The sequence below is a fragment of the Abramis brama genome (genome assembly GCF_963993115.1).
Source record: "Abramis brama genome assembly, chromosome: 8".
In the NCBI taxonomy this organism is placed as follows: domain Eukaryota; kingdom Metazoa; phylum Chordata; class Actinopteri; order Cypriniformes; family Leuciscidae; genus Abramis; species Abramis brama.
The window spans coordinates 6,757,449-6,782,481 of NC_139970.1; the positions used below are offsets into that span (position 1 = coordinate 6,757,449).

At 40.8% G+C, this 25,033-nt stretch overlaps 1 protein-coding gene across 6 annotated transcripts in view; it reads left to right on the forward strand.

The window, feature by feature from the left end:
- The window catches only part of LOC311088934 (sacsin-like), a 42,642-nt gene extending 18,204 nt beyond the window's left edge, over nucleotides 1–24,438 (forward strand). For all 6 annotated transcript variants that reach the window (XM_084123323.1, XM_084123322.1, XM_084123320.1 and 3 more), the window contains 4 exons: nucleotides 8,120–8,266; nucleotides 11,546–12,974; nucleotides 13,072–13,160; nucleotides 13,267–24,438. In XM_084123323.1, coding sequence (XP_083979449.1) covers nucleotides 8,120–8,266; nucleotides 11,546–12,974; nucleotides 13,072–13,160; nucleotides 13,267–24,095 — 12,494 coding nt within the window. In that variant the 3' untranslated portion in view covers nucleotides 24,096–24,438. The remainder of the gene's footprint in view (nucleotides 1–8,119; nucleotides 8,267–11,545; nucleotides 12,975–13,071; nucleotides 13,161–13,266) is intronic.
- Nucleotides 24,439–25,033: the final 595 nt, after the last annotated feature.

The window sequence follows — 25,033 nt, forward strand, 5'->3', positions numbered from 1 at the left end:
CCTCTTGGAAGCGGAATGGGGATGGAGGGTTGGAGGGTTGCTCTGGGAGATGGTCACCGATCCACTCCCTTCATCCGGTGGAGGGCCGGGTGAAGCTTTTTTGTTTTATGTATGTGTCTGTTCCGCCACTGGCTCCCAAAAAAGTGGAGCCAGCGGTACCCACATATTCAAAGAAAGTGCAATTCTCTATTCCTGGGCCCCAAGAGGGTTAGTCTGATGGTGTGTGACCCTGTAAAGCCTTACACCCTTCAGCCCCCTCTTGTTCGCCAGCTGGCAGCTAGGTGCGTTCGAGGACCCGGTCATCCGCCTTCTCATGCATCCCCTGCCACACAGTGGAGTTAGGTAAGTGTTGCACCGCACACTCAGATCCCGTTTCGGGCCGCCTTCGGGCCTCTCGAGCCGGATCCCTGTCCTCCACCTCGCTGCCCCACCTCGGGTACGTCTGTGGTTCCCTGGCCTCTGGTCCGGTCGAAGTCTAAAACGCTTCCAACTGATGCCCAGCCTGGCCTAATTCGGTAACTTCAGACCCGACTTGCGATTCATTTCGCTCGGCTTCCGCCCAGGCTCAGTGATATTCATCATACCTAGGTGTTGAGCAGAAATGTTCCTAAAAGAATTTGTGCGATCCATCACACCTAGGTGTTGAGCAGAGTTCCTGTCCTGTGTGCGTGCGCCACAGTTCTACTGGCAAAGGACGTGTGCTAGCCGTTCCATCCAGCCAGTATGGAGTTTGGCTTCAGAGCCCGTACTTCATTGTACCCTTATTATGTGGTGGGTTACGACCATCTTGGTTCTGTGCCAACTGATACGGGCCCTTTTTCGAAAGCCTCCGTTAACTTGTAAACACAGAGTTGCATTTTCAATGCCCCGTCCCCAAACTTGGTCTGCAGCGTTCGACCTGAAAGACGTGTACTTCAGATCTCTATCCTTCCGCTCCACAGGCTTACTGTGTTCTTGCGTTCGAAGATACGAAGTATCAGTACATAGTCCTACCCTTCGAGTGCTCCATAGCCAGTTGGGTCTTCAGGTCAACTGGGAAAGAGTAATCTCGCCCAAATGGCGAGTGTCTCTTTTCTAGTTTGGAGGTGGTCTCGGTCTAGCGCATCTCTCAAGTGAGGTGTGCCAAGCTCAGTGCTATTTAGAAGTGAGAAAGGCTCCCACTGAAACTTTCAGAGGCTCCTGGGGCATATGGAAGATGCAGCCGTATGGCTTCCTCCATATGAAGACCGCTTCAGCACTGGCTTGACGACCGAGTCCCAAGGTGGCCGTGGCAGAGCGACACGCTCCGTGTAAGAAAACAAACACCCTGGCCTGTCGCCAAACCCTCAGCCCATAAGCAGACCTTTGTTTCCCCGGGCTAGTGGCTCCTGGAACAAGTGTCCTCCAAATGTTGGCTGAAGGGCCACGTATAAAGGGCATGTAGTAACAGAGCTCTCGGCGCCCTCTGACTGCATTGGCATTCGTTGCCTCGAGTTGCTTACAGTCCCTCGCTTCGAGACACCGCTGCTCAGCAAGCTTGTACTGTTCAGACAACATTGCGGCCATCGAGCTGCGCTCCACTTGCATGTTGCAACTCGCCTCCTCCTTGGAGTCAGAAGCTTCTAAGGTTGCTTCATTCCACCTATTTTTGCTGGCCTGCTCAATCGTGCCACTCACAAGCCTCACGACAGCCTCCGGTCCAGATACAGTGGAGACTCCATCCGCAGCTGGCCAGCTGTTTCGGATCACTGCGGGGCCACACAGCCACGTCTGTTTCCCCTCTGGACTCGTCCTACGCCAGTTGTTTCTTCTCTTGTCTGAGTGGATATCCCTCGACAAAGACTCTGGCCACAGCTACCGCTGAGCCCCACAGAAATGCGTTCCCCAGTGAGCCTTCTTGCACTATGGTGCTAAAATCAGGAAGAGATGGAATAGGTTTTGTTAGTTGCCCCTCATTGGCCCAACCAACCTCCTCTCGATAGCCTTACTGACACCTTCCTCTGAGCACATTCTCAGGGATGGGGCACGATGGCACCCGCGTCTAGACCTTGGAAAGTTCCAGGTCTGGTTCTAGTAAGACGCGGAGGTTCTGGTCTACCGCAAGAATTGTTATGCAGTAAAGACCATCACTTCTGTGAGCACCCTCTAGAAAGACGCTTGCTCCTCTAATAGAAGTCGAACCTGTTCGTTGAATTGAGTCTTCTCTCCATGAGGAGATCCCGAAGGTGTTCAATCACTTCAGTGCTCCCTTTAAAAAAAAAAAATCTGCTTATGGTTGGAGTGAGGGCTGTCCCCTCCACCTCAAAATGTTGTGGCTTCTACTTTGGCGCACATCATGAGGCAGTGGTTCCAAATCCAAGCGGAGTGCGATTTGATCGCCAGGTCCCTGAGGCGAGCAAGGAGATATATCCGCCTTGCGTCCCCTCCTTACCCTCTTGGGTCTTTTTCTCTGGTGCTACTGCACTGCAGAGACCGCCCCTGAGCCATCGCAGGCAGTGAGTTAAAAAATTCTGTTTTTTAAAAAACAGTTCTCCTGCTCGCATGGTCTCCACTAGAGGGTAGGGACTGGCTAGCTTTTGGTCAACGAGTTGTGCCTGGAATTCGGGCTGGCTAACTTTCACAAGTTGAGACCCCGGTCTGAATGTGTGCCCAAGGTTCCTACCTCTCCTACGGGACCAGGTGGTGAGCCTGCAAGCGCTGCCCCGGAGGAGGCAGACCAAGCCCTGGCTTTTCTCTGTCCATCCACCTTAGTGCGGTTATACGTGATCAGAATGCAAAGCCTAGACCTTAGACCAGCTCTATCTGCTATGGAAACCAGCTGAAGGGAATACCCCAGAAATGTAAATTTCTTAGAATTAATAAACAGTTAACACTGTTCACGGCACAAACAGGTTAATTGATTGTAACATTAATTTTACTACATCAAGTTACATACATACATATTTCTTAGAATTAATAAACAGTTAACTCTGAGTGTTCACGGCTCAAACAGGTTAATTGATTGTAATATTAATTTTACTACATTAAGTTACATACATACATCTTCTTCCGCTTATCCGGGGCCGAGTCGCAGCAGTCTAAGCAGAGATGCCCAGACTTCCCTCTTCCCAGACACTTCCTCCTGCTCTTCCAGGGGGAGACTGAGGCGTTCCCAGGCCAGCCGGGAGACATAATTCCTCCAGCGTGTCCTAGGTCTTCCTCGGGGTCTCCTACCATTGGGATGCGCCCACAACACCTTCCCGGGAATGCGTCCAGGAGGCATCCGGAACAGATGTCCAAGCCACCTCAGCTGGCTCCTCTCAAGTGACTCTGTACTCTGAGCTCCTCCCGAGTGACCGAGCTCCTCACCCTATCTCTAAGGGATCGCTCAGCCACCCTGCGGAGAAAGCTCATTTCGGCCGCCTGTATCCGTGATCTTGTCCTTTCGGTCTTGACCCACAGCTCATGACCATAGGTGAGAGTAGGAACGTAGATTGTCTGGTAAATCGAGAGCTTCGCCTTGCAGCTCAGCTCCTTCTTTCCCACGACAGACCAGTACATCGACCGCATTACTGCAGAAGCTGCACCGATCCATCTGTCAATCTCCCATTCCATCCTTCCCTCACTCGTGAACAAGACCCCAATACACTTGAACTCCTCCACTTGAGGCAGGAACTCTCCACCAACCTGAAGTGGACAAGCCACCCTTTTCCGACTGAGAACCATGGCCTCGGATTTGGAGGTGCTGATTCTCATCCAAGCCGCTTCACCATCTGCAAACCATTCCAGTGCATGCTGAAGGTCCTGGTCTGATGGGGCCAGCACGACAACATCATCTGCAAAAAGCATAGACAAAATCGAGTGGTCCCCAAACCTGACGCCCTCCATCCCCTTGCTGCACCTAGAAATTCTGTCCATAAAAATTATGAACAGACCGGTGACAAAGGGCAGCCCTGCCGGAGTCCAACATGCACTGGGAAGAAGTCTGACTTACTGCCGGCAATGCAAACCAAGCTTCTGCTCCGGTCGTACAGGGACCGAACAGCCCTTAGCAAAGGGCCCCTGACCCCGTACTCCCAGAGCACACTCCACAGGATGCCGCGATGGACACAGTCGAATGCCTTCTCCAAATCCACAAAGCACATGTGGATTGGTTGGGCAAACTCCCATGAACCCTCCAGCAACCTGGAGAGGGTGTAGAGCTGGTCCAGTGTTCCACGACAGGGACTCTGGAAGACTTGGAGTTAAGCTTTTCTTTGAGAAAAGAGCAAAGAATGGCACATTTTTAAAAAAGGAAGATGTGTTCGGAGTTTTGCCGACCGGATACGGCAAAAGTTTGATCTATCCACTAGCTCCGCTGGTGGGAAAATGCTCTGGTTGGTTGTAGCGCTATTCTATTGCATTCAGAGGGAATTTGAAAGACAACCATTTATCCCGCCCCTCGGATTAAGCCCTGCCAAAGGTGTGTTCCCAGACCCAACATCTTGATGTGGGTCTGGCTTGTCAGGCTATGAACGGCCCCTTTCTCAGTTAACCCTCAGAGGTCGACAAACGCGCCGGCGCGTTTTGCTGGATTTTTTTCACATAGCAGCAACATAAACTTAAAAAAATCCGTAATTTGTGGTCATAAAAATAAAATAAATACATGATTATAAACTATAGAGTGTCTTCTTTTTTTGTGTACACTCACATTAACATCAAAACCTTGTTTTTATTTTTAAATAAATAAAATAAACAGGGTGCGCTTTCAGCTCACTCTGTCTCCGCAAAAATCTTTCTGAAACAAGTCTGGAAAATGAACTGAAACTCAGCTAATACTTATCACACAACCATGAAACATGCGTCTAAAGAAAGCTTAAAATTTCTACTTTTAAATAAAACAATTCACATTCAAAACAAATATTCTCCTGCAATGTAATCTGTATGAAACTAAATAGAAGTACAGTTTCTCCCGTCTCATCTAATTATCGATAATGAGTTCACACCCACTCGCAGAGCGCGCTATTCATAAGATAATGTGCTGAGGTGATCTATGCGAAATGAGGTAAACGCCCCCTGAAATGCCTTCAAACCTCTATGCTTCAAACCAGCAAGTTTCATTCATTCACATTCCTGCGCTGTTGGAATATGACACGAGTTGAGATTTTGCTCAGAAGAAGAGCAGGACTCTGACGAGTCGACGAATGTTTGTATTTTGAGCGACGAACGTTGAGCGACTTGATCCAGCCGTGGATAATATTTCGGGTGAGTAAGTCTTTTAAATTTACTTGCATTAGTTGACACGTGTTCGCATTTATGAGGAAAAAACAATATTACGTGACAGTTCTCCATTATGGACGCGAGCGCTTTGAAAGCAGCAGACTTTCAAACTTTCGCAGAGACCTCAAAACAGAAAGCACAAATCCTTTCTTTAAAACGAATTTCGTTTTGTATTAATTGTATCTTAATTTTAATATTATTTTCATTAACTTTGAATTGGTTGAACAGGTGAAACAGTCACAAATTCCTCTGCAACTCAAACTTTCTCAGTACAAGTTATGAAGGAAGAGAACAGCATTACAGTTTTCAGCGCGTCCTCCTCTGATTGCTGTGTTCTGACTGAAAAAGTGCGTGAAGGAGCACATGCGCAAAACGTAGGTTTGTAAAATGTGCTTTTTAAAAAAATGACATGATAAAATAAAAATAATTCATATATCATTTTACAAAACGGTTTTGCGCATGTGCTTCTGCGCGCACTATTTCGAATTTATGTATGCGTTTTTAATGAGCAAATTTAGAACATTATGTTCCTCCACATAGAGGAATTACAATAAAACACTGAAAAACAAAACCTCCTCTACTTCTTTGTTCAGGCTGTGATGGGCCATTAAGTCATTGAGGGGGTGTCTATGTCACACCCTGGTCTGAATCTCATTAATATTTATAGCCATTACCACTCCCATGCATAAACCTCTTCTGACAAAAAAACTGTTTTACAACGTTTAAATCAATGTATTGTTTTATGAAAACGATTAGGCAGGATGATTTTCACATCATTTTGAAGAAAAAACACTAGGGAACAAGATCCATTAGTCAAAAGTCTTGTGGACACATATTTACTATATGTTTTGTGGTGTTATTTCAGCAACTTTCATTTTTATTTTTTCAAATAACCACGCATAAACATTATTTTCTTAAAAACACAAAGATTTACAAGCATGTTGATCAGATATGATGGTAGCCCTGTTTGTGCTTTATAGAGTGAATTTACACCTTTGCCATTAACATGTTTATGAATAACTGAAAAAACAACAAATGTCAGAGCATGTCAGAACACCTCCAGGGCCCAGAAAACAGCTCAGACTCCAGAGGGTTAATCTCGCGGTGCCTGTGAATACAGAGCTGTATTGATCTACCAGGACCTGGCTCTCACAATGATCAGATTTCATTATGCACATGTGCTGTACGTCACTGTAAAGGAGTTTTAACTAATGTGCTGATTAGGTGATTGTGCTCGCCTCAGGGTGTCAATCAAAACACATCACAGGATTCAGAATCTTCTCATCTTTACTTGGCATTAGTATATATGTGTGGTCTGAAATAAACAAATGAATAACATTACAATAAGTAAGTACAGTGTTCATACATAATAATAATATACATATTCTACATCCAATACAGTTATCAGGGTTTGTACTGCACTACCGAAATTAACCGCTAGATGTCGCATGAAGCGCATATAATGAGGATCGCGAATTCTCCGTGTCTCTGAGAAAACGCTGAGTAATCATCATATATCGGCAGGGTTCGGAAATACGACAAATACTATAAACTTCACAGTAACCAAAGTAATCACAAGCAAGGAATAAAGCCAGTAATGACTTAAATAACAAATTACTTTCTATATTATGTTATATTTGTGGCAGTCAGTACGAGGTGAATACAGTTGGACACTAAAGAGATAAACAACTCGATAATTTACATTAATCAAACTGTAACACGGCGGATAACTATACTAAAGAACACAAATAAGTAAATAGACTTACATTTTATCATGAACGCACACACAGAAGTTAAACTCTGAAGGTTAAGATACAGGAATATACGAGGCGTGTTCTTCTCTTAACTCTGCTTGCTAACTGTTCGGGAAGTTTCCTAACTCGCCACCTAACGTCCTTTTCCGACGTCACCAATAAGTTCGTCGCTGATTGGTTAGATCTCCTTAACAGTCACATTCACCATGACTGACTGCAGCAAGCTTTCAAAAGTTTGGTTACGTTTTGAAAAAAGATGATAATATAGCAAAATGCAACACATGCAACAAGTAAATTTCATGCAAGGGAGGAAGCAAATACAATACGATGAAGCATTTTTTTCAACACTGCATTAATTTAAAGGAATGTAAACGTGTTGGATACGATGTCTCCCAGTCGCAACAATGCACCCAATTCATCTAAAATTAGCAACAGCAGCAGCTCTCACTCAGGTAAAAAACATACAGATGAGCCAACTTTCGACTCCAATTTAGAGATGCATAATTCAGGATAAACTGAGAATCTATTTGGTTTAAAAATCATTTTTGTTTTGTTTAAAATGGAGATCACGATTACATATACCAGGCAACTACACAGAATAACGTTTCAATCTATTAAATAAAAAACTAATTTGAATTTCAAACACTTTTAAAACTAATTAATTCAGTGTCTCATTCATAAATACCTGTTTAATTAATGGATGATTCACTGTTTTTGAATGAATCTCTAGAGTCTTCTTGAATAAATGATTCAATGAAAAAAAAATGAACAGCCGATTGTTGCCACCTACTGGAATAATAATGTAATCAACACAATCTTTATTAGAAGAGACTCCATTCACTTTAGCCAGTTTATTGCTTATTGCTTAAAATTGGCAAGAATAAAAGGTAGAAATATTTATTCTTCAAGTATTTTCCCTTTTTTTTCTCTCCAAAAAACTATTGGAATCATAAAATAGAATTGATAAGAACCAGATTCAATAAGCAGAATCGGAATCGCTAAAATAAAAAACCGATACCCAACCCTAGTCATGACCAGTATTTGTCCAGATACTGAAAGTCTTAACTGTGCTATAGGCAAAGTGTGTTATTTTCAAAGTTGTTTGGCCATTTTTGTATGTACATCTATTTGTATCTTTGATCTGGCAGGACCGGCTCTCTATGCCTTCAATGATGCAGCCTTCACAGAGAAAGACTGGGAGGGAATCCAGAGAGTTGGCAGAAGCATCAAGCAGGATGACCCAACAAAAGTCGGGAGATTTGGGATCGGCTTCAACTCTGTTTATCATATTACAGGTGAAATACATTACATTAACAGATTGTCTCCTATAACTTTTTGGGGTATTCTACTAAGTGGCGATAACATCACAATATGCCACAATATGCCACATTATGTATACAAAGCTACTAATGATCACAATAACATTTGTAATTTTTGTGTTAGTTGTATTCTCAGATTTCTAATGCTTAGCATGCTAACAAATTAAATTGCTAATTAGCACAGCTTAAAAAAAGTTACTAGCAAAGCAAACCCTCATAAAATGATGTGCTCATAGTAATATTGTAATAATTATTTTTGAAGTTTATCATGATGTTAAATTGCTAGGTTAGCCTATATGTTTTCAGTATACAGTATAACAGAAAGAGAGTGTTACGGAATACAGTATCCTTTTTTAATGGCAAGTCTATTATTAAAGGAACACACCGACTTTTTGGGACTTTAGCTTATTTACCTTATCCCGCAGAGTTAGATAAGTCCATGCATACCCTTTTCATCTCCGTGCGTGCCGTAACTCTGTCTGACGCACCCACCGCTAGCCTAGCTTAGCACAAAGACTGGAGGTAAACGGCTCCAGCTAGCATACTGCTCCCAATAAGTGACAAATTAATGCCAACATTTTCCTATTTGCATGTTGTGATTTGTATAGTCACAGCGTGTACAAATAACAAGGTCACATGAGACACAGCCATCTTCTAACCGTACACATACTGGGAACTATATTCTCAGAAGGCGAAGCACTGCTACTTCTGCGGAGTGATTTACTCCAACTCTGAGGAACTCTCTGCTCCTCACCACGGGGCTTCTCAGGTGCTGCGAGCAAATCACTCCGCCCAAGTAGCAGTGCTTCGCCTTCTGAGAATATAGCACATGAGGTTGAGCACAATTAGTGAAACAAGGACTAGACGTGGACTAAACAAGGGGGGCGTGGTAACTGGAAATAAGGAGGCGGGACACGAGGAGGACATGGCCAGCACAAACACAGACAGAGAGTGTAAGTCAAATCTTCTGACCATAGACAGTATATAAACTGGACACAGCAACCCCATAGGTTTCAACGGAGAAAAGTGAAGTCAGTTAGAAGCACTCACTTCCTGATGGTCAAACGTACTGCGCAGACTCAAACAGAGCTTGACGTCGTAGATGTGACGTGAGCAACCCGTCTGTCTTCTAGTGGCTGTGCCAAGAGAAATCTGAATCATTCCCTTCCGAAACTTGCCGAGACGGAGAGTGTGAGTAGGAGGTATCCATGAGCTGGAGCAGGAGCAACTTTTGCTAAGTATTTTGATTAATTACTTTGTCATTTTGCCTCCACGTCCCCCCGATTGCGCGCAAGCTTCTCCTCCTGTCCATACGGTAATCTCTCTACTGTGCGACAGAGAATCGCGTGGCTATGACGCAATAGTTAGCCTATTTTTACAAAAACTGCATCTACGGGGCCATAACGTAAGATACAAGGTAATGGAGCCTTTTATACATTTTCGTGTTTCTTCAGAAATAAATAATGGACAAATGGAGTCTTTAAACGCCTCAGATGTGAAGTTATTCGCTGTCAAAGTGACGCCAAAATGAATGGGAGTCAATGGAATGCTAACAGCAGGTGAGGGTCCGCTAATCAATGGCAGCGCCCAGGGAAGCTTCAATATTTTATAAAACCCTGCCCCCCTGCTTCTGACACTGCCAGAATTTCATTGGAGATAAAATGTTATCGCAACGGTCATTAATCGGCTGTCGGTGAACATGTCAAACTAACGTTCAAAGACTTCAGATTTTAGCCTAGGATCAGAGGATTCTTTTAGGGTTTGCTAAATTTCTCTCAGACGGCCAAATCGCGGTCAAAATCGTACAGTGTGCACCTGGCTTAACTTGATAGAGAAAAACTAAGTATCATTAGAAAGATTAAAGACTCCAACTTTGATATTTGACCACTGTTTATAATAATACTAGGTTGCAGTGACATTTATTTCTTAATTTATGTCAGGAGTGCAAAATGATCAATCTGTAAGTTTTTCAATAGAATAACAACACACATTCATATTCAGTCACGTCGTATTTGTGTTCACATAGCTTCACTGAATAGTGTTCATCAGGGCTTTTGTTTGCTTCATAATTTCTTACTTACTTCTTTATCAAACTTTATATGCTCCAGCATTCAAGTGTTGAATGATAAACCAGCATTCAAGTGTTGATAAAAAAGGATGCATGAAGCTAATAAAATGTTTTTAAAATTAAAGTAACGTTAAAGGTATTTTTCAAGTATAAAAAATAATATCTACATTTGAACATAGTAGTATACTGCATATGCAAAAATAATATATAAATAAACTATAAGTATAATGTTATGTTCACTTGAAGAAAACTAAACTAAAGCGGTTAGCGGTAAGATGAGCCATCAGGCAAGTGTTATTTAAATAAACTCCTGATGTACTTACAAACTTTCCAATGCCTCGTTTTATGAGTACAGAAACTATTTGTACTACTGTAGAAGTTTGGTACCATTCCGGTCATTATTAGTGGTGTTTGGCTCGAGGTCATGGTGCAGAGGACCCTAGGTTGATTTTACTCCGAACCATACAAGTAAAATTCTGTTACTTTTTTTGAGTGCAACAATAATCTGCCAAGTGTCGTCTTTGAAAAGAGATAAACTTTAAGTGATTTACGACAGTTTAAGTTGTAAATTTCAGGTCTATTTTCAAAAAGTGAAGAAATGGATTATAAATATGGTGTAAATATAATTTAGTAAAAAAAAAATCCCCTAAAAATACAAAATATTAAATAAAAAATATCATCAAACAAAAACAAAAAATCTGTCATTTTTGACCAACACGCGAAGAGCACCAGAGGGTTAAACTATGTTTTACATCTGATATATACATTTTATATATAAAATGTATATATCATACATATCATAGTTTTATATAAAAACTGATATACAGATTAAATATGCCATTCTCAATAATGGAGTTAAGCACTGAAATTACATGAAATCATTACCGAGAAGTTACAAAAAAAAATTATATTCTAATGAAAAAAAAATATATTGTATGGGATGCAATGCTTTCGAACACTTTTCCTGTGGCATGCTCTTTTAATGTTTTAACTACATCGAGGATTGCTAAGGGCATGATAATAGCAGAACTCATGGTCTGAGAAAATTCTTTTTGATCAGCTGGAACATCAGTTTTTACAAATAAATGCCCCTCAGGGTACTTGTGGTGTCGGATTCTGACATGGGAATTGGCACAACACTGGCGACGCTAACAATATTTATAATTATTATTATTGTTTATTTACAGATTTGCCATGTGTATTCAGTTCTGAACACCTGGCCATTTTTGACCCACAAAAGAAGATATTTGGAGATGATGAAGAAGGCTATCGATGGTCTTTGAATGACGAAGAGGACAGAGAGAGCCTTTTGAACTTGAGAGATCAGTTTCAGCCCTTTCAAAATGTAGTCAGTCAAGTCAACAGTTGTTCCTGGGAGAAGGTCATCAGCGAGGAGAAATACTTCAAAGGAACGCTTTTCCGCTTCCCTCTGCGCAATGAGGCTTCTGAGATCTCAGATAACTTGTATGACTCCACAAAAGTTACACAGCTTTTTGACAGTTTCATTGCTGATGCAGACATCAGTCTTCTTTTCCTGAGAAATGTGTCATCCATTACTTTGATGCATATTGACACCAATGGCTTCTGCAACAATAGGCTAAAAGTTTCAGTGTCAAATAAATTTGAAACTGACCTTTCTCATGTTAAGCAGGAATCATTTGACAAAAAAACGTGTTTCAAAACGGTGTCACACATTTCCCATCAAATGGAAGAAACAAGTTCCCAGTGGCTTGTGACACCTTGCCTTCTGAAACACGGATATAAACCAGAGATTGACTCTCTAGCCAGTAAGCTGAGCTTCTACCCTCAAGTTGATGCAGCTTTTCGAATAGATAAAGACAGATCACTTTGCAATGGGCGACTAAGTTGCTTTCTGCCACTTCCAAATAATGAATCAAATGAAACTGGGCTTCCCATTCACATCAATGCTTGCTTTGGCCTGACAGATAATCGGAGGTTCATTAAGTGGCAAGAGGAGGATCAGAAGAATGACGAGTCTGCAAAGTGGAATGAGCTACTTATAAAAGATATTCTTCCTCATGTATATCTTATGATGATCCTGGATGCCATTCAGTTATCCAGAAACTCGACCCTGCCTGCTGCCACTGTGTACAATCTTTGGCCTGACCTATCCAAGACTGTACATAAAGACAGATGGCATGAAGTTGCAACAGACACTCTGAAGGGTCTAATTGAATACAAGATCTTTCACCTTGCCAGAGATGAAAAAATCTGGGTGTCTCCCACAGATGCGGTTTTTCCGGTCAACAATATATGTTCTGACACAATGTCTGTAATATCAAGAATATTGATTGCTGAAGGAGAGAATCTGGTCACAGTCCCAGAACATGTTTTGAATGATGTTCAAGAAATCTTCCCTGAAAGTGTTTCCTTGACATGGGTGACTCCATCTTATGTTAGAGATGTCCTTCACAGAAGTGAGGCTGAAAACCTCAGTAAAGATGACAAATACTCTCTTCTTGAATTTGCTCTCAGTGATGAGAAGTACACAGAGCTACAAGGTCTTAAGCTTCTGCCTCTCAGTGATGGAACCTTCACTTCATTTAGCAATGAATTGCAGAACAGTGTTTTGATTGAGAATGATAAGTTTCCAAGGTAAGGTGTGAAATAGTTGTCTCTTTCCTACTTGAATTATTTAGTGTTTAAATCATGTGTTGTCAAAGTACTGATAATCTGTTTTTTCTTTGTTTAGAACATTGCTGCCATTTTGTAAAGAAAGATTTATACCCAACGATCTGAGCCATTTTTTCACTATGCAAATAAGGAAACTAGCTACAATGAGTAAGATATTTTTTCATATATTTCATTGTGAATGTTTACAATACTATAAAATTAATGTTATAGATGTTTGTGAAATTTGGTCCCAATCATTTAATTTTTTTTTCAGGCACATTCAATGTAATAAATTTGGATGCTAAACATGTTGTTGCACTCACCAAGAAGCACTTACCCATGGACTGGAAGGTTACTCAAGGTCATGTGATATGGAAAACAGCAGAAAATCATCATCCACCAAAGAGCTGGCTGGCTGAATTCTGGAAGTTTCTTAGCACTGATTTAATTGAGTTAAACAGCTTTATAGATGTGCCTTTAATACCACTGGAGCCACTACAGAGTTCAGGCAATTCTGTACTGTTAGCAAGGTTGCAGAGTAACACAACTTTGATCTTTCAGAGTAGCACAGCATCTAGCTTGTCAGATAATGTTCAGAAAGTGTTAAGGATGGTGGGATGTACAATCATAAAAAGAGATGTGTGTCTTAGACATCATGACATTGAGAGGTATGTTCTCCCCGCTTCACCAAGAAGTGTTCTACAAGTCTTTGTGAACTCACACAGAGATCAGGTCATCAAAGGAATTGCCTCTGCTTCATCACAGGAAAAAGAGGAGTTGAAAGTGTACCTCTCTTCTTTGGATTCTCTCTCAAATGCTGAAAGGAACTTGCTTTCCATGTTGCCAATCTTCAGAATGATGTCTGGGAAATATGTTGCAGTTCAATCAAAGCAAGCAGTTGTTTCAACCACCAAACCAGCCATTCCAAATGATCTGCCAATGCCTGAGACCATTGTACAGTGTGCAAATGAAGCTGATCGCAGACTTTTGACTCTTCTGAATATTGAACTCTTAGATGCCGCTAAGGTGGCTGTTTGTTTGGTTGACTCAATTGAGACAGCCTCTTTCAAAAAAGGTGAGGAACAGACAGTAATGACCTGGATATTGACTAATGGTAGCATTCTACTCTCACAAAGTGAGCTGCTTCTTGCGAAAACTAAACGTCTAAATTTTATTGAGACAATTCTGGGAGAACGCAAACAAGCCTCAAACGTTTTTGATCCAAGAAACAGGACATTTCAGGACCTTTTTGAGGCAGATTTCTTTCCCTCACTTATTTACACAAAGACAGAGGAAATGCTTCAGAGTTTGCGGCGCCTTGGCCTAAGGACAGAGCAAAAAGAAATATCAACAGCAGAAATACTCCAAGTTATAAATCATACTGAAAAGCTTTGTGTCCACTCACCAGATAAGGCATTGAACAAAGCACATACTCTAGTTCGAGTCCTGAATGAGAATGATTTCCTTTCAAAATTCACCAAGGCGCAGATAGAGGAGCTGAAGCAAAGGCAGTGGGTGCCCTGTGAAAATCCAAAGTTCTTGAATGGAAGCATTTGTAGAAATCTCAAGAGAGGTCTGTATAAGCCGACTGAAGTAAGGGATTCAAAGTATTCTTCAATTGTTGGATATGTAATGCCACTTACCTCTGAGCTAACAGGACATGTCTGCAGAAATCTTGGACTTTATGAGCCCCCTCCTGCTGAAAAAGTCTTGGAGAACCTCTCTGCACTGAGATCAATGGTCAAACCAAATTCAGATTTTCAGTGTAAAACTGAGCTGCACAACATTTACAAATTCATGCAAGACAACGTGAACGATTTCACAGATTTAATGGACGCAAAAAGCGTCCCTTGGATATGGAATAAACTTGAGTTTGTCTGTCCAGGCGATATAGTTTTAGCCTATCCACCTGAATTGGATCTAAGCCCCTACATCAAAAAAGTGCCTGAAGAGTTTTTGCAATATGAAAACCTGCTAACAAAATTTGGGGTGAAGAAAACACTGACCGATGAAGAGATTGAAGACATACTCCCTGACATAAAACAAAGAATTGACTGCAGGTATCCTCCTCATGGAGACTTGACAGAACTTAAAGTGTCAATTGCCATTCTTGACTGGATGCGAAAGAATGGGAAGCTTTTAAAGGACAGTACCCCTGTGCCTGTCATGGCACAAAATCAAAACTTTACTCTGCAGCCTTTGTCCAAAACAGTCTTCTGTGACATCAGTGCTGAAGGACTTGATGACTTGATACAAGACAATGAGGAGTTCTATGTCATTCATGAAGAAGTTTTACCCATCACTGCAAAATGGTTGAAAGTCCCATTCTTAAGTACTCGCATCTTAAAACCACAGCTCATACAAGCAGAGGAAGAGTCCTTTGGTATAGAGCAGTGTGGGCAATCTGAACCAATTACTCAAAGAATTAAAAACATTCTGAAAGAGTATGATGAAGAAAGTGACATTTTCAAAGAACTCCTACAAAATGCTGAGGATGCTGGGGCAACCACATGTAAATTCCTCCTTGACTTCAGAAAACACAAAGACCCCCCTGAAACTCTCTTTGATCATGGAATGGCTCTCTGCAATGGACCATGCCTTTGGATCTTCAACAATGAGCTTTTTTCACAAGAAGACTGGAGAAACATTGTCAAAGTGGGGTCAGCATCAAAGGAAAAAAAAGTGAAGATGATTGGAAAGTTTGGGCTTGGATTTAATGCTGTTTACCATGTGAGTGATATTCCCTCTATCTTGAGTGGGAAAACCCTTCTCATTCTTGATCCAAATGTCACCCATTTGGAAAAGCACATACTCGGCAATGGAAATCCAGGAATTAAACTTGACCCATTCCAGGAACGACTGTTCAAAAGGTTTTCTGGGCAGTTTAAATCTTATGAAGGAATTTTTGATTGTGATTTGTCAGTGCAAAACAGCAAGAAAGCGTACAATGGCACCTTGATTAAATTACCATTTCGCACTCTGGAGGAGGCTAACAAGTCAAAGATCAGTTCAAAGGTATATGATGAGGAGCAAATTAGGAGTTTTAAAAATCATTTGACTGACAACTCACAAACACACTTACTATTTCTGAAGAGCATTACATCTATGTCCCTTCAAATTGTCCCTGAAAATGCATCGACTCCTCCATGGAATGATCAGATTCAGACTCCTCTCAAAATATCCAGAGAAGTTATGAATTCCTTTGCTGTCTCGAATGACACATGTCTCCAAGAGACCGAGAACACCTTCAGAAATAGTGACATTAGTGACACCTTCAACATTATTGATGTCAACAAAGCACACATTGTTAAAATAGTTCAGGAGAACTCAGATAAATCCCTCACTCAGTACTGGCTTTTGTACTCATGTTTTGGGACGCATGATTCTTTGCAAATGTTCCAGAGAAGAACTGAACAAGATCCTGTTTTTTCTTTTCCAATTGGAGGTATAGCTGTACCTTTGCATAGAGAGGAAAAAACTAATTCATGGTCCCCCGATGAAAGCATCTTTGGCCAGGCTTTTTGCTTTCTTCCTCTCTCAATTGAGACAGGTCTTCCAGTCCATGTCAATGGAACTTTTGCAGTCACATCTAATAGGAAAAGTCTATGGGAAAAAGGAGTGAAGTCTGAGTGGAACAAAGCTTTACTGAAAGATGCTGTAACCTCTGCTTACATCACTACACTGCTTGAGCTGAAAAAATTGGCCCAAAATGGACATATCCAGAACTATTCCTTCCATACATTCTGGCCTAACACAGAGACAGTAAGCAAAGCATTTTTACCCATGGTTGAGTCTTTCTACTCAGCAGTTGTGCAGAATGACAATGGCAAATCTCTGGAGCTTTTCAGCAATGGACATAATTGGTGTTCTATGGACAATGTGAGATTTCTGAATCCAAAAATTGAGGAGAACCGAGTAATTGGAGACATTGCCATGAAAGTGTTCTTGAGCTTGGGATCTTCATATTCCAGTGTTGTTTCTCTCCCATCATGGGTAAGACAGAGTTTCATCGATTGTGGTTTCGAGCCAGAGATCAAACAAAGAACAATCAACTGGCCTGAGTTTTACAACATTATTTTTGAGAACTTGAGTTCTGTGGACGCACACAGCAGAAATACTCTTGTGTTGAATGCCATTGATTTGAATGATCCAGCTGTTGATGACCTACTAAAAAGTTACCCTTGTATTCCAACACAGAGATGTCAGAAGGTTCAATTAATCAAGCGACTTGTGAATCCTTCTGGCAAAATGGCTTGTTTGTATGAACTTAAGGAAGGACGCTTTCTTGAAGGAACAGAAAATGACTTTCTCTCACCAAAAAGGATTCAACGACTTTCAGAATTGGGAATGCTGAGTGACCGCCTCCCTTTAGAGGACATCATAGAAAGAGCAGAGAAGATATCCAGTGTTTGGCAACAGGATCAATCTGAATGTCGTAAACGTCTTCAGTGCCTTGTGGAGTCAATGAAAGACTCCTCAGAAGATGTGAATTCTCTGCACTGGCACACACTGTCTCAAATACCATTCCTTCCTGCCTTAGTTCCTTTAGTTCACCAAAACAAGAATGCTACAGTTCTTAAAAAACCCTCTGAAGTTTACAATGACAGTTGTCGCAATTTAGTAAGCATGACAGAATTCACAGTTGACCATTCAAATCTTCAAATACACAATTATGATCCAGTTCTCCAAAAATTGAGAGTACTGAAAAATCCACCAGTTGAGACAGTTCTTCAGCAGCTGTTAAAAGCACACCAACACTGCAATGCATTTAAAAAGACAGCTCTCTTCAACATTGCCCAGTCTTGCTATGCATATTTCAACAGTTACTTATTGGAAAAGAAAAATCCAAATCCCATTATTGCTCATGCAAAATCATTTCCATTCATTTTCATTGAGGATCACTTTGTAAATGTGAGGTCAGTGGCCAGAAGTAAAGAATTTGAGGAGAAACCATATCTCTATGTACTTCCAGTAATCTTCTCCAGATTTGAGAGACTCTGGGAATGCCTTGATGTCAACGAACAATTCACAAAAGAGCAATTTGTTGCTGCACTTGATGAAATTAAGGCTTTAAATGGATCTCAACCTCTTTCCATGTCAGACCTCGATAAGTGTGTCACAATACTCATGAAAGGGCTATACAAAATCAAAGTTCAAAAGCTTACTAACTGTCTCATACCTGATAAGAGAGGTGTGTTGACACCTTCTAAAGAGCTGAGATTTAATGACAGCCCATGGATGCCTGTCTCAGCTGGTGTCAAGCTCGCCCATGATCTGATACCTCGTTCTGTGGCCTGTCATTTTGGTGTAATGACAACAAGACACCATACTTTGAAGAATCATTTAGTCAGTGGATTTTCCCTTCATGCCAAAGAATTTGGACAAACTGAGAAATTAACTGTCCGAATAAAAAATATAATTGATGCATATCCATCTAAAAAGGATATTCTGAAAGAGCTCATTCAAAATGCTGATGATGCACAGGCAACTGAAATTCACTTTGTGTGGGACAAAAGAAAACATAATTCAGAAAAGATATTTGGAAAAAAATGGGAACTGGTTCAAGGCGCGGCTCTTTGTGTGTACAACAACAGAACATTTTCGGATGATGATCTGCAGGGGATTCAGCAGCTGGGGGAAGGAGGAAAACATGGGACTTTAGGGAGAACTGGAAAATATGGACTTGGCTTCAATTCTGTGTATCATCTGACAGATTGTCCATCTATCCTGACCGGTGACAAATGGCTCTGCATTTCTGATCCAAATCTAAAATATGTGGAAGGCATAACAAAACAGTCCCCAGGCTGCATGTTTTCAGTTGATGATGAATTAAAAAAATCTTTTGAGGATGTCTATCATACCTTTCTTCCAGAAATGTTTGCACTAAATTCTGGAACCATGTTCAGGCTCCCTCTCAGGACAAAGAAAATGGCAGAAAAATCTGAAATATCTAGAGACACAGTCACAGACCATGACATGAAGGAACTTTACACTGCCTTGACTGAAGATCCTGAAGGACTAATTCTCTTCTTGAAACACATCACAAAAATACAGTTCTTGGAGATCAGTGAAGATGGAAAGGGGAAAAAAAGCTCTTTCGTTATTGAAAAGAAACACACAGAAAAGAGCATGGTAAGCAAGGAAAACTTTCACAGACATGTTCGAGACTCCCTGATGTCAAAAACAGCAGAACCCTGCCAAACCATCTATGACATGCAAATCTTATATGGAATTAACCAAAGTCAGTGGGTCATTGCAGAGTGCTTTAGCTTTTCAAAACAAAACTATGAGCAAAAAACCAAGCAAGATCATTACAAAGTTCCTCAAGCTGCTCTGGCTGCATGTTGGGAAAGCTCATTTAATCACACATTTACTGGCAAGGCATTTTGTTCTTTGCCATTACCTGGAGAAACTGGTTTGCCAGTCCATGTGAATGCAAATTTTGAAGTAGATTCTTCTAGAAGGGACTTGTGGAAAGAGGATGGTGATAGTTTGAAGACAGAGTGGAACCAGTCACTGAAAGTAAACATCATTTCACCACTCTATGCTGACATCCTGTTACATATGTGTTCAGTCATGAAGGAGGATACACCTACAGCTCTTGTAGTCCTTAAGTCACAGCTAGAGACTTCTTGCCTTAATTACTTTCCCAGCACTTCACAGAAAGTAGACAAAGTCTGGCATGAGATGATCCATGAGGTCTATAGATCAATCAGCCAACGTGATCTTCCTGTCATACCCACTGTACACGCTGTTTCTGTTGAGTCATCACATCGCTCACTACAAAAATACACAGTTACCTGGTACAGTCTATCTAAACCACATTCAGCAGATTGTCCATATTTTTCAACTGATGACCATGAAGGAATTTTCGAAATTTTAGATGATACCGGGATGAAATTAGTGCCAAACTTGAGTAAAATGAATGAAATAAAGGAGAATTTCAAATCAGCTGGTGTGAATGTGACAGAAGTCAACGCTTCAACAGTGATGAATTTCTTGAAGCAAAGATCGCTGAATGATCCTTCCCAGACAACTGGTGGATTGCCTTTGCCCATCAACCAGACATGGATCAAAGACAAAACAAGATGTTCAAAACTTCTGAGCTTCTGCTTGACAAATGCTGATGAGAAAAATGTCCATGACCTCAATGGGCTGCCTCTTCTCCTCACAGAAGATCAGATGTTAAGAGTCTTTGACTCTAAATCCCCAAAGCTGATATCAAAATTTAGCAGTCTTTTCCAAGGACATCAGGAAATGTTTGCAGACAGTTATGTCAATAGAAGTCATGTCCAAATTCTGCGTGAGGGAAAGTTTATTAAGGACTTATCAATTGACATAGCAGCAGTGTATTTAAAACCAGAACTTGCTCAACTCCTACGTCAGTCATTACCTGATCAAAGGTGCCAGCTTTACAAAGCACAGACAGAGACGATCAAATGGCTGAAAACATTATGGAGCTTCTTTGAGGATCAAGAGCAAAGCTATCAAAATGAAAAATGTAATGTCTTTAGTGAGATAAAAAAGCACTTCAACAGCAGTCCTATCTTACCAGTAATCTGCCCCAGTCTAAATAACATGCATTTCTTACAAACAATGGGGAACGTATCAAAAGTGATTCAGAATCAAGATGAAAAAATAGCATCCATTCTCCTAAAACTGGGGTTCATGAAATTAGACGTCAGCTTTTTCTTTGATCTCAAACATGAGTTCCGTCTCAAGTATATGAATCCAGAACTCCTGCAAACAGGAGACAGCAGTGCTGTTTTGGGGCAGGTTTATCATGTACCTCATTCACAGTTTGAGGCGCTGTCTAAAGATGAATGTCTAGAACTTCAACGTTTCTTACAACAAGGGATCAGATATTCCAATAACAAGAGTCAACATGTGGGTATGCTCAAGTCCTTGCCCCTATTTGAGTCAATAACTGGAAAACAGGAAAGGATTGATTTACACAGAATGGTATTTCTCCTGAATTCTGTGCATTACAATGATTTTCCGAGCTTGTACCAGGTTGAAGGATGTGACAGTATTTTCCTCAAGTACACCTGGGTGAACCAAGAATTGGCAGAACATCTAAACATTAAGATTCTAAATGACTTGGAGTTCTGTGTACAGTTTATTCTTCCTTCTGTGCACATGATGACAGAGGCCAAGCTTCTTGATTTAATGCGTTTTTTAGTGCAACTTGGACCAGTGGACCCCAGGATTGTCTCTGCATTGAGAGACGTCAGATTTATTAGAGACATCCATGGCTCTCTTCGGGTGGCTTCATACTTCTATGATGTCAATGTACCCCTTTACAGTGCAATGCTTCCAAAAGAGAGATTTGTGCCAGAAAAGTTTTGGGACAATTTCCAAGGTAAAAGTATTGAAGCACTCTTAAAGGGCCTTGGATTGAAACATAAAGTGTCTGATGAGGAAATCATTCAGTTTGCAAAACAAATTGAATCTGAAACAAGAGGCAGCACTCCTCTGGATGTTCTTAAGAAAAGATCAAAACTTTTGCTTAAGAGTGTTTTGTCAAAGAGTAATGAAAAAAACTCAAATTTACTAAACAGAGTTGCTAACATTAAATTCATCTTCCCAATGCAAATTCAGCAAACACTTTGCGATTATCACAAGGCCTTTGCTCAAGAGAGGGAGGTTGTTGCAATCAGTGGATCACTTATTGGCAGAGACAATGATCACCATTATCTGATATGGACATCTATGCCAATCCTACCCTCAGAACTCTGCTCTTCACATCTGTCACATCTGGATGTCGGAGCCTTGGAGACTCCACCCCTTGGACAAATAGCTGCTAATCTGAAAAACATCTGTACGTCTCAGTGTCACACTGACATATTGGAAACAAGAAACACAGTATTTAGCAAATCATATGCATACCTACAGTCAATAAATTTTGATGCCTCTCTGTTCTCTGACCTTCCCATTATCTTGGTGGAAAACGGGACAAAACTTGTGAAGGCAAAGCAGACAGCACTTGTGCTACATGATGATCTTGAGTTTAGGCCTTATTTGTACTGCATTCCCTCAAATTATATGAAATTTGAAGATTTCTTTAAGAAGATTGGTGTAAATGAGAGGCCCACCATCAATCAATATATCACTGTTCTTCAAGAAATTTATTCGGATAGTTCTGACAAAGACAGCCTTCAGGCAAACCAGCAGATAACTGTGAAGCGTGTTGTACAACAGCTGTTTTGCCTGCTGAAAGAGGATCAGAACAAAACCTCTTTCCAAAATGACCTACTTTATCTTCCATCAACAGATGGAAGACTCTATGAATCCATCACTTTGTTTTTCAACGACACAGTCTTCCAGCCCGCAAGACTTGAGGGTCCTTTGGAAACCAAGCTGAAACTGCTGGAAAAATTAAACTGCTGTCATCTTGGAAATGATCACTATGAACATCAAACATTGTTGCAGTTCCTTCCACAGCAAGTTCGCCCCAAATTTCTCTCGGATGTAGTTTCTGAAAATCTGGAGGGAGCAAGTGTCCAATATTGTGATGAAGGGGGATGTGAATTTAGTGGCTGGTTTGACAAACACTTGTCTTCTGCTGCATTTCTCCATGGTCTAGTCTGTCTCATCAGAGAAGACAGCAAAGGTGGGGTTTCACAGTCTGAAGCTGCAGGAAAGTGTGAAGAAATCTTTTCTAAGATTCAGATTATCTGTTGCAAAACTCTTCAGACTGAACTTCTGTTAAACCATGAGCCACTTGATGGTAGTAAGGCTAAAACAGATGTTTATGTGAAAAAAATGCAAGATGGATGCACTTTCTACTTGAAACACAATGATGACATGGTCCCCAAAGTAGTAAATGAAGTTAATATGTGTCTTACTAAAGAAATCAATGCTCTTTTAAAGAACTGTCTGACCACCTCAAGCCTTCTAGTCCTTGGGCATCTTCTGCTGTGTGATAACATGGAGGATGTTGAGAAAACCTTGGCAAAGCATGGCATTCATAACAGTGGCCACGAGGCAGGACATGATGCCTTACCGAAACCTGGATGTCTCATACCTGAAGAATGGCATGACTGCCTTGATATGAACTTCCTCAACAACTTTGAAAGTGGAGAGTATGTTGGCTTCAGCAAAGACGAATCCGGTGAATATTTCTATGCCATTGTTATCAACCGACTGGATCATCCACTGGGAAAATTTCCTGCCAGATATAAAATACAAGTTGGCATTGATGACTTCATTGAAGTAAGCTCTCTTGACCTTTACCAGTTTAAACGGGAAAAGAAGGCAACTGTGTCAACAGGGTCGACTTGCACAGATATAGAACGTCTTTTGGCCTCCAGACCTCCACCCAAAAGAGCCTTTCCGGGGACATTTGAAGAGATCAAAAGAGAAATTGACCAAAGCTTAAATGAAATCTGGAATATGTCAAGTGAGGACAAACATAAAGCCTTCAAACGTCTCTACCTCCGCTGGCATCCAGACAAAAACCCAGGCAATGAAGAACTTGCCAATGAGGCATTCAAATACCTGCAAAACAGAATTGAGGAACTACAACAAGGGAAAACTGCACATAGCACATCCTCAACCTGGAGAGACTTTCGAGATTTCTATGACACGTGGAACACAGAGGCACGAAGCCACAGGAGGGGACGCGAGAGGTTCTATCAGAACTACTCTAGAAGACACTATAACTTTTGGTCATATCACAGAGAAACACCAAGGCCAAACAGAGGAGAGGCAAAGCGGTGGTATGAACAGGCTCAATGTGACATCAGTGCAGCTCAGAATGCCACTGGAGGAGATTGCTCAGAGTGGTGTCTGTTTAAGGTGCATCAGGCTGTGGAAAAAGCCCTGATAGCAGCAATGTACAGGAGAAGTGGAGAGCATCCCAACAACTGCTCAATAACTAGCCTTGCTCAGCAGGTGTCCCATTACAGCTCACAGTTGACTTCTTTACCAAACACTGTGAGGCAACTGACTGAACTTGGTGTTGATGGCAAAAAAACTCAGTATCCGAACTATCACCAATTTCCTCACATTCCAAACAAGCAGTTCAGCGTTGATAATGCTAGAAGTGCACTGGATATTGCGACAAAGCTTTTAGAAAAAATAAAACAATACATTTCTTGAAATAGCTTAAAATTACAGACTATGACTTTTCAGACTTTTCAAGTAAGAATGCTGATCTTTTATCGGTTTAGTACTGCTACCATGCATACTCAAAAGTTCTTATTTTTTTGTAATCATGTTTTGATTATTCTAAGTCTGGTTCTCTTCTTGCTTACTTTTATATTTAGCATTTATATTATTGTATACTGGGCATTCTTGTAGCAAACAGTAGAGCAATGCCGATGTAATGGGTTTGATTCGGAAAGCATTAAATAAATGTATATCTTGAATGCAATGTAAGTTACTTTAGATAAACATGTCTGCAAAATGTGCAATATAATTGACATTAGAATTAAAATTTCAATGTAAATCTTTTAAAAGTATGTTTTTTTTATAAAGAAATATTAATAGAAGTCAAAAGCTGTCCACCAAATATTCACTAAATGATATAACTGCAAATAAAATGAACAATAAGAGTCACACAATCATCCTGCGATACAGATGCTGTATGTACTTTACAATCTTTGTAACAAAACCATTTCTTGAGTCTATTGCAATATAAAATATCACATAAATAGTGACTCATGTTGTTCTCCTTACTGTTTGATCAAGAAATGAAACTTTGATTTGAGGTATTCATATGTTTCTGGTGTCCCAGTAATAACTTATTAAACAAATTATGTACATAATTACAGCAGGCATATCGCCTATCCTTTTCGTAGTGAGCACAATATAAGAAAGCAAGCATTGTTAGAAGTGGTCTATACAGTGCTTGCCAACGCGGCGTACAGTGTGTCTGAAAATACAAGCAATTATCACTCTTTATACTACAGGGCCGTTGAATGCTTGTATCTGATTGTTTGACAAACGTTCTAAGGTGTGCAATTATTTTCAGGGAAACGCACGGCTAAAGTAGTTCCAGGCAGGTCTTGACCGCATTACAGTTCCATATCACTTTG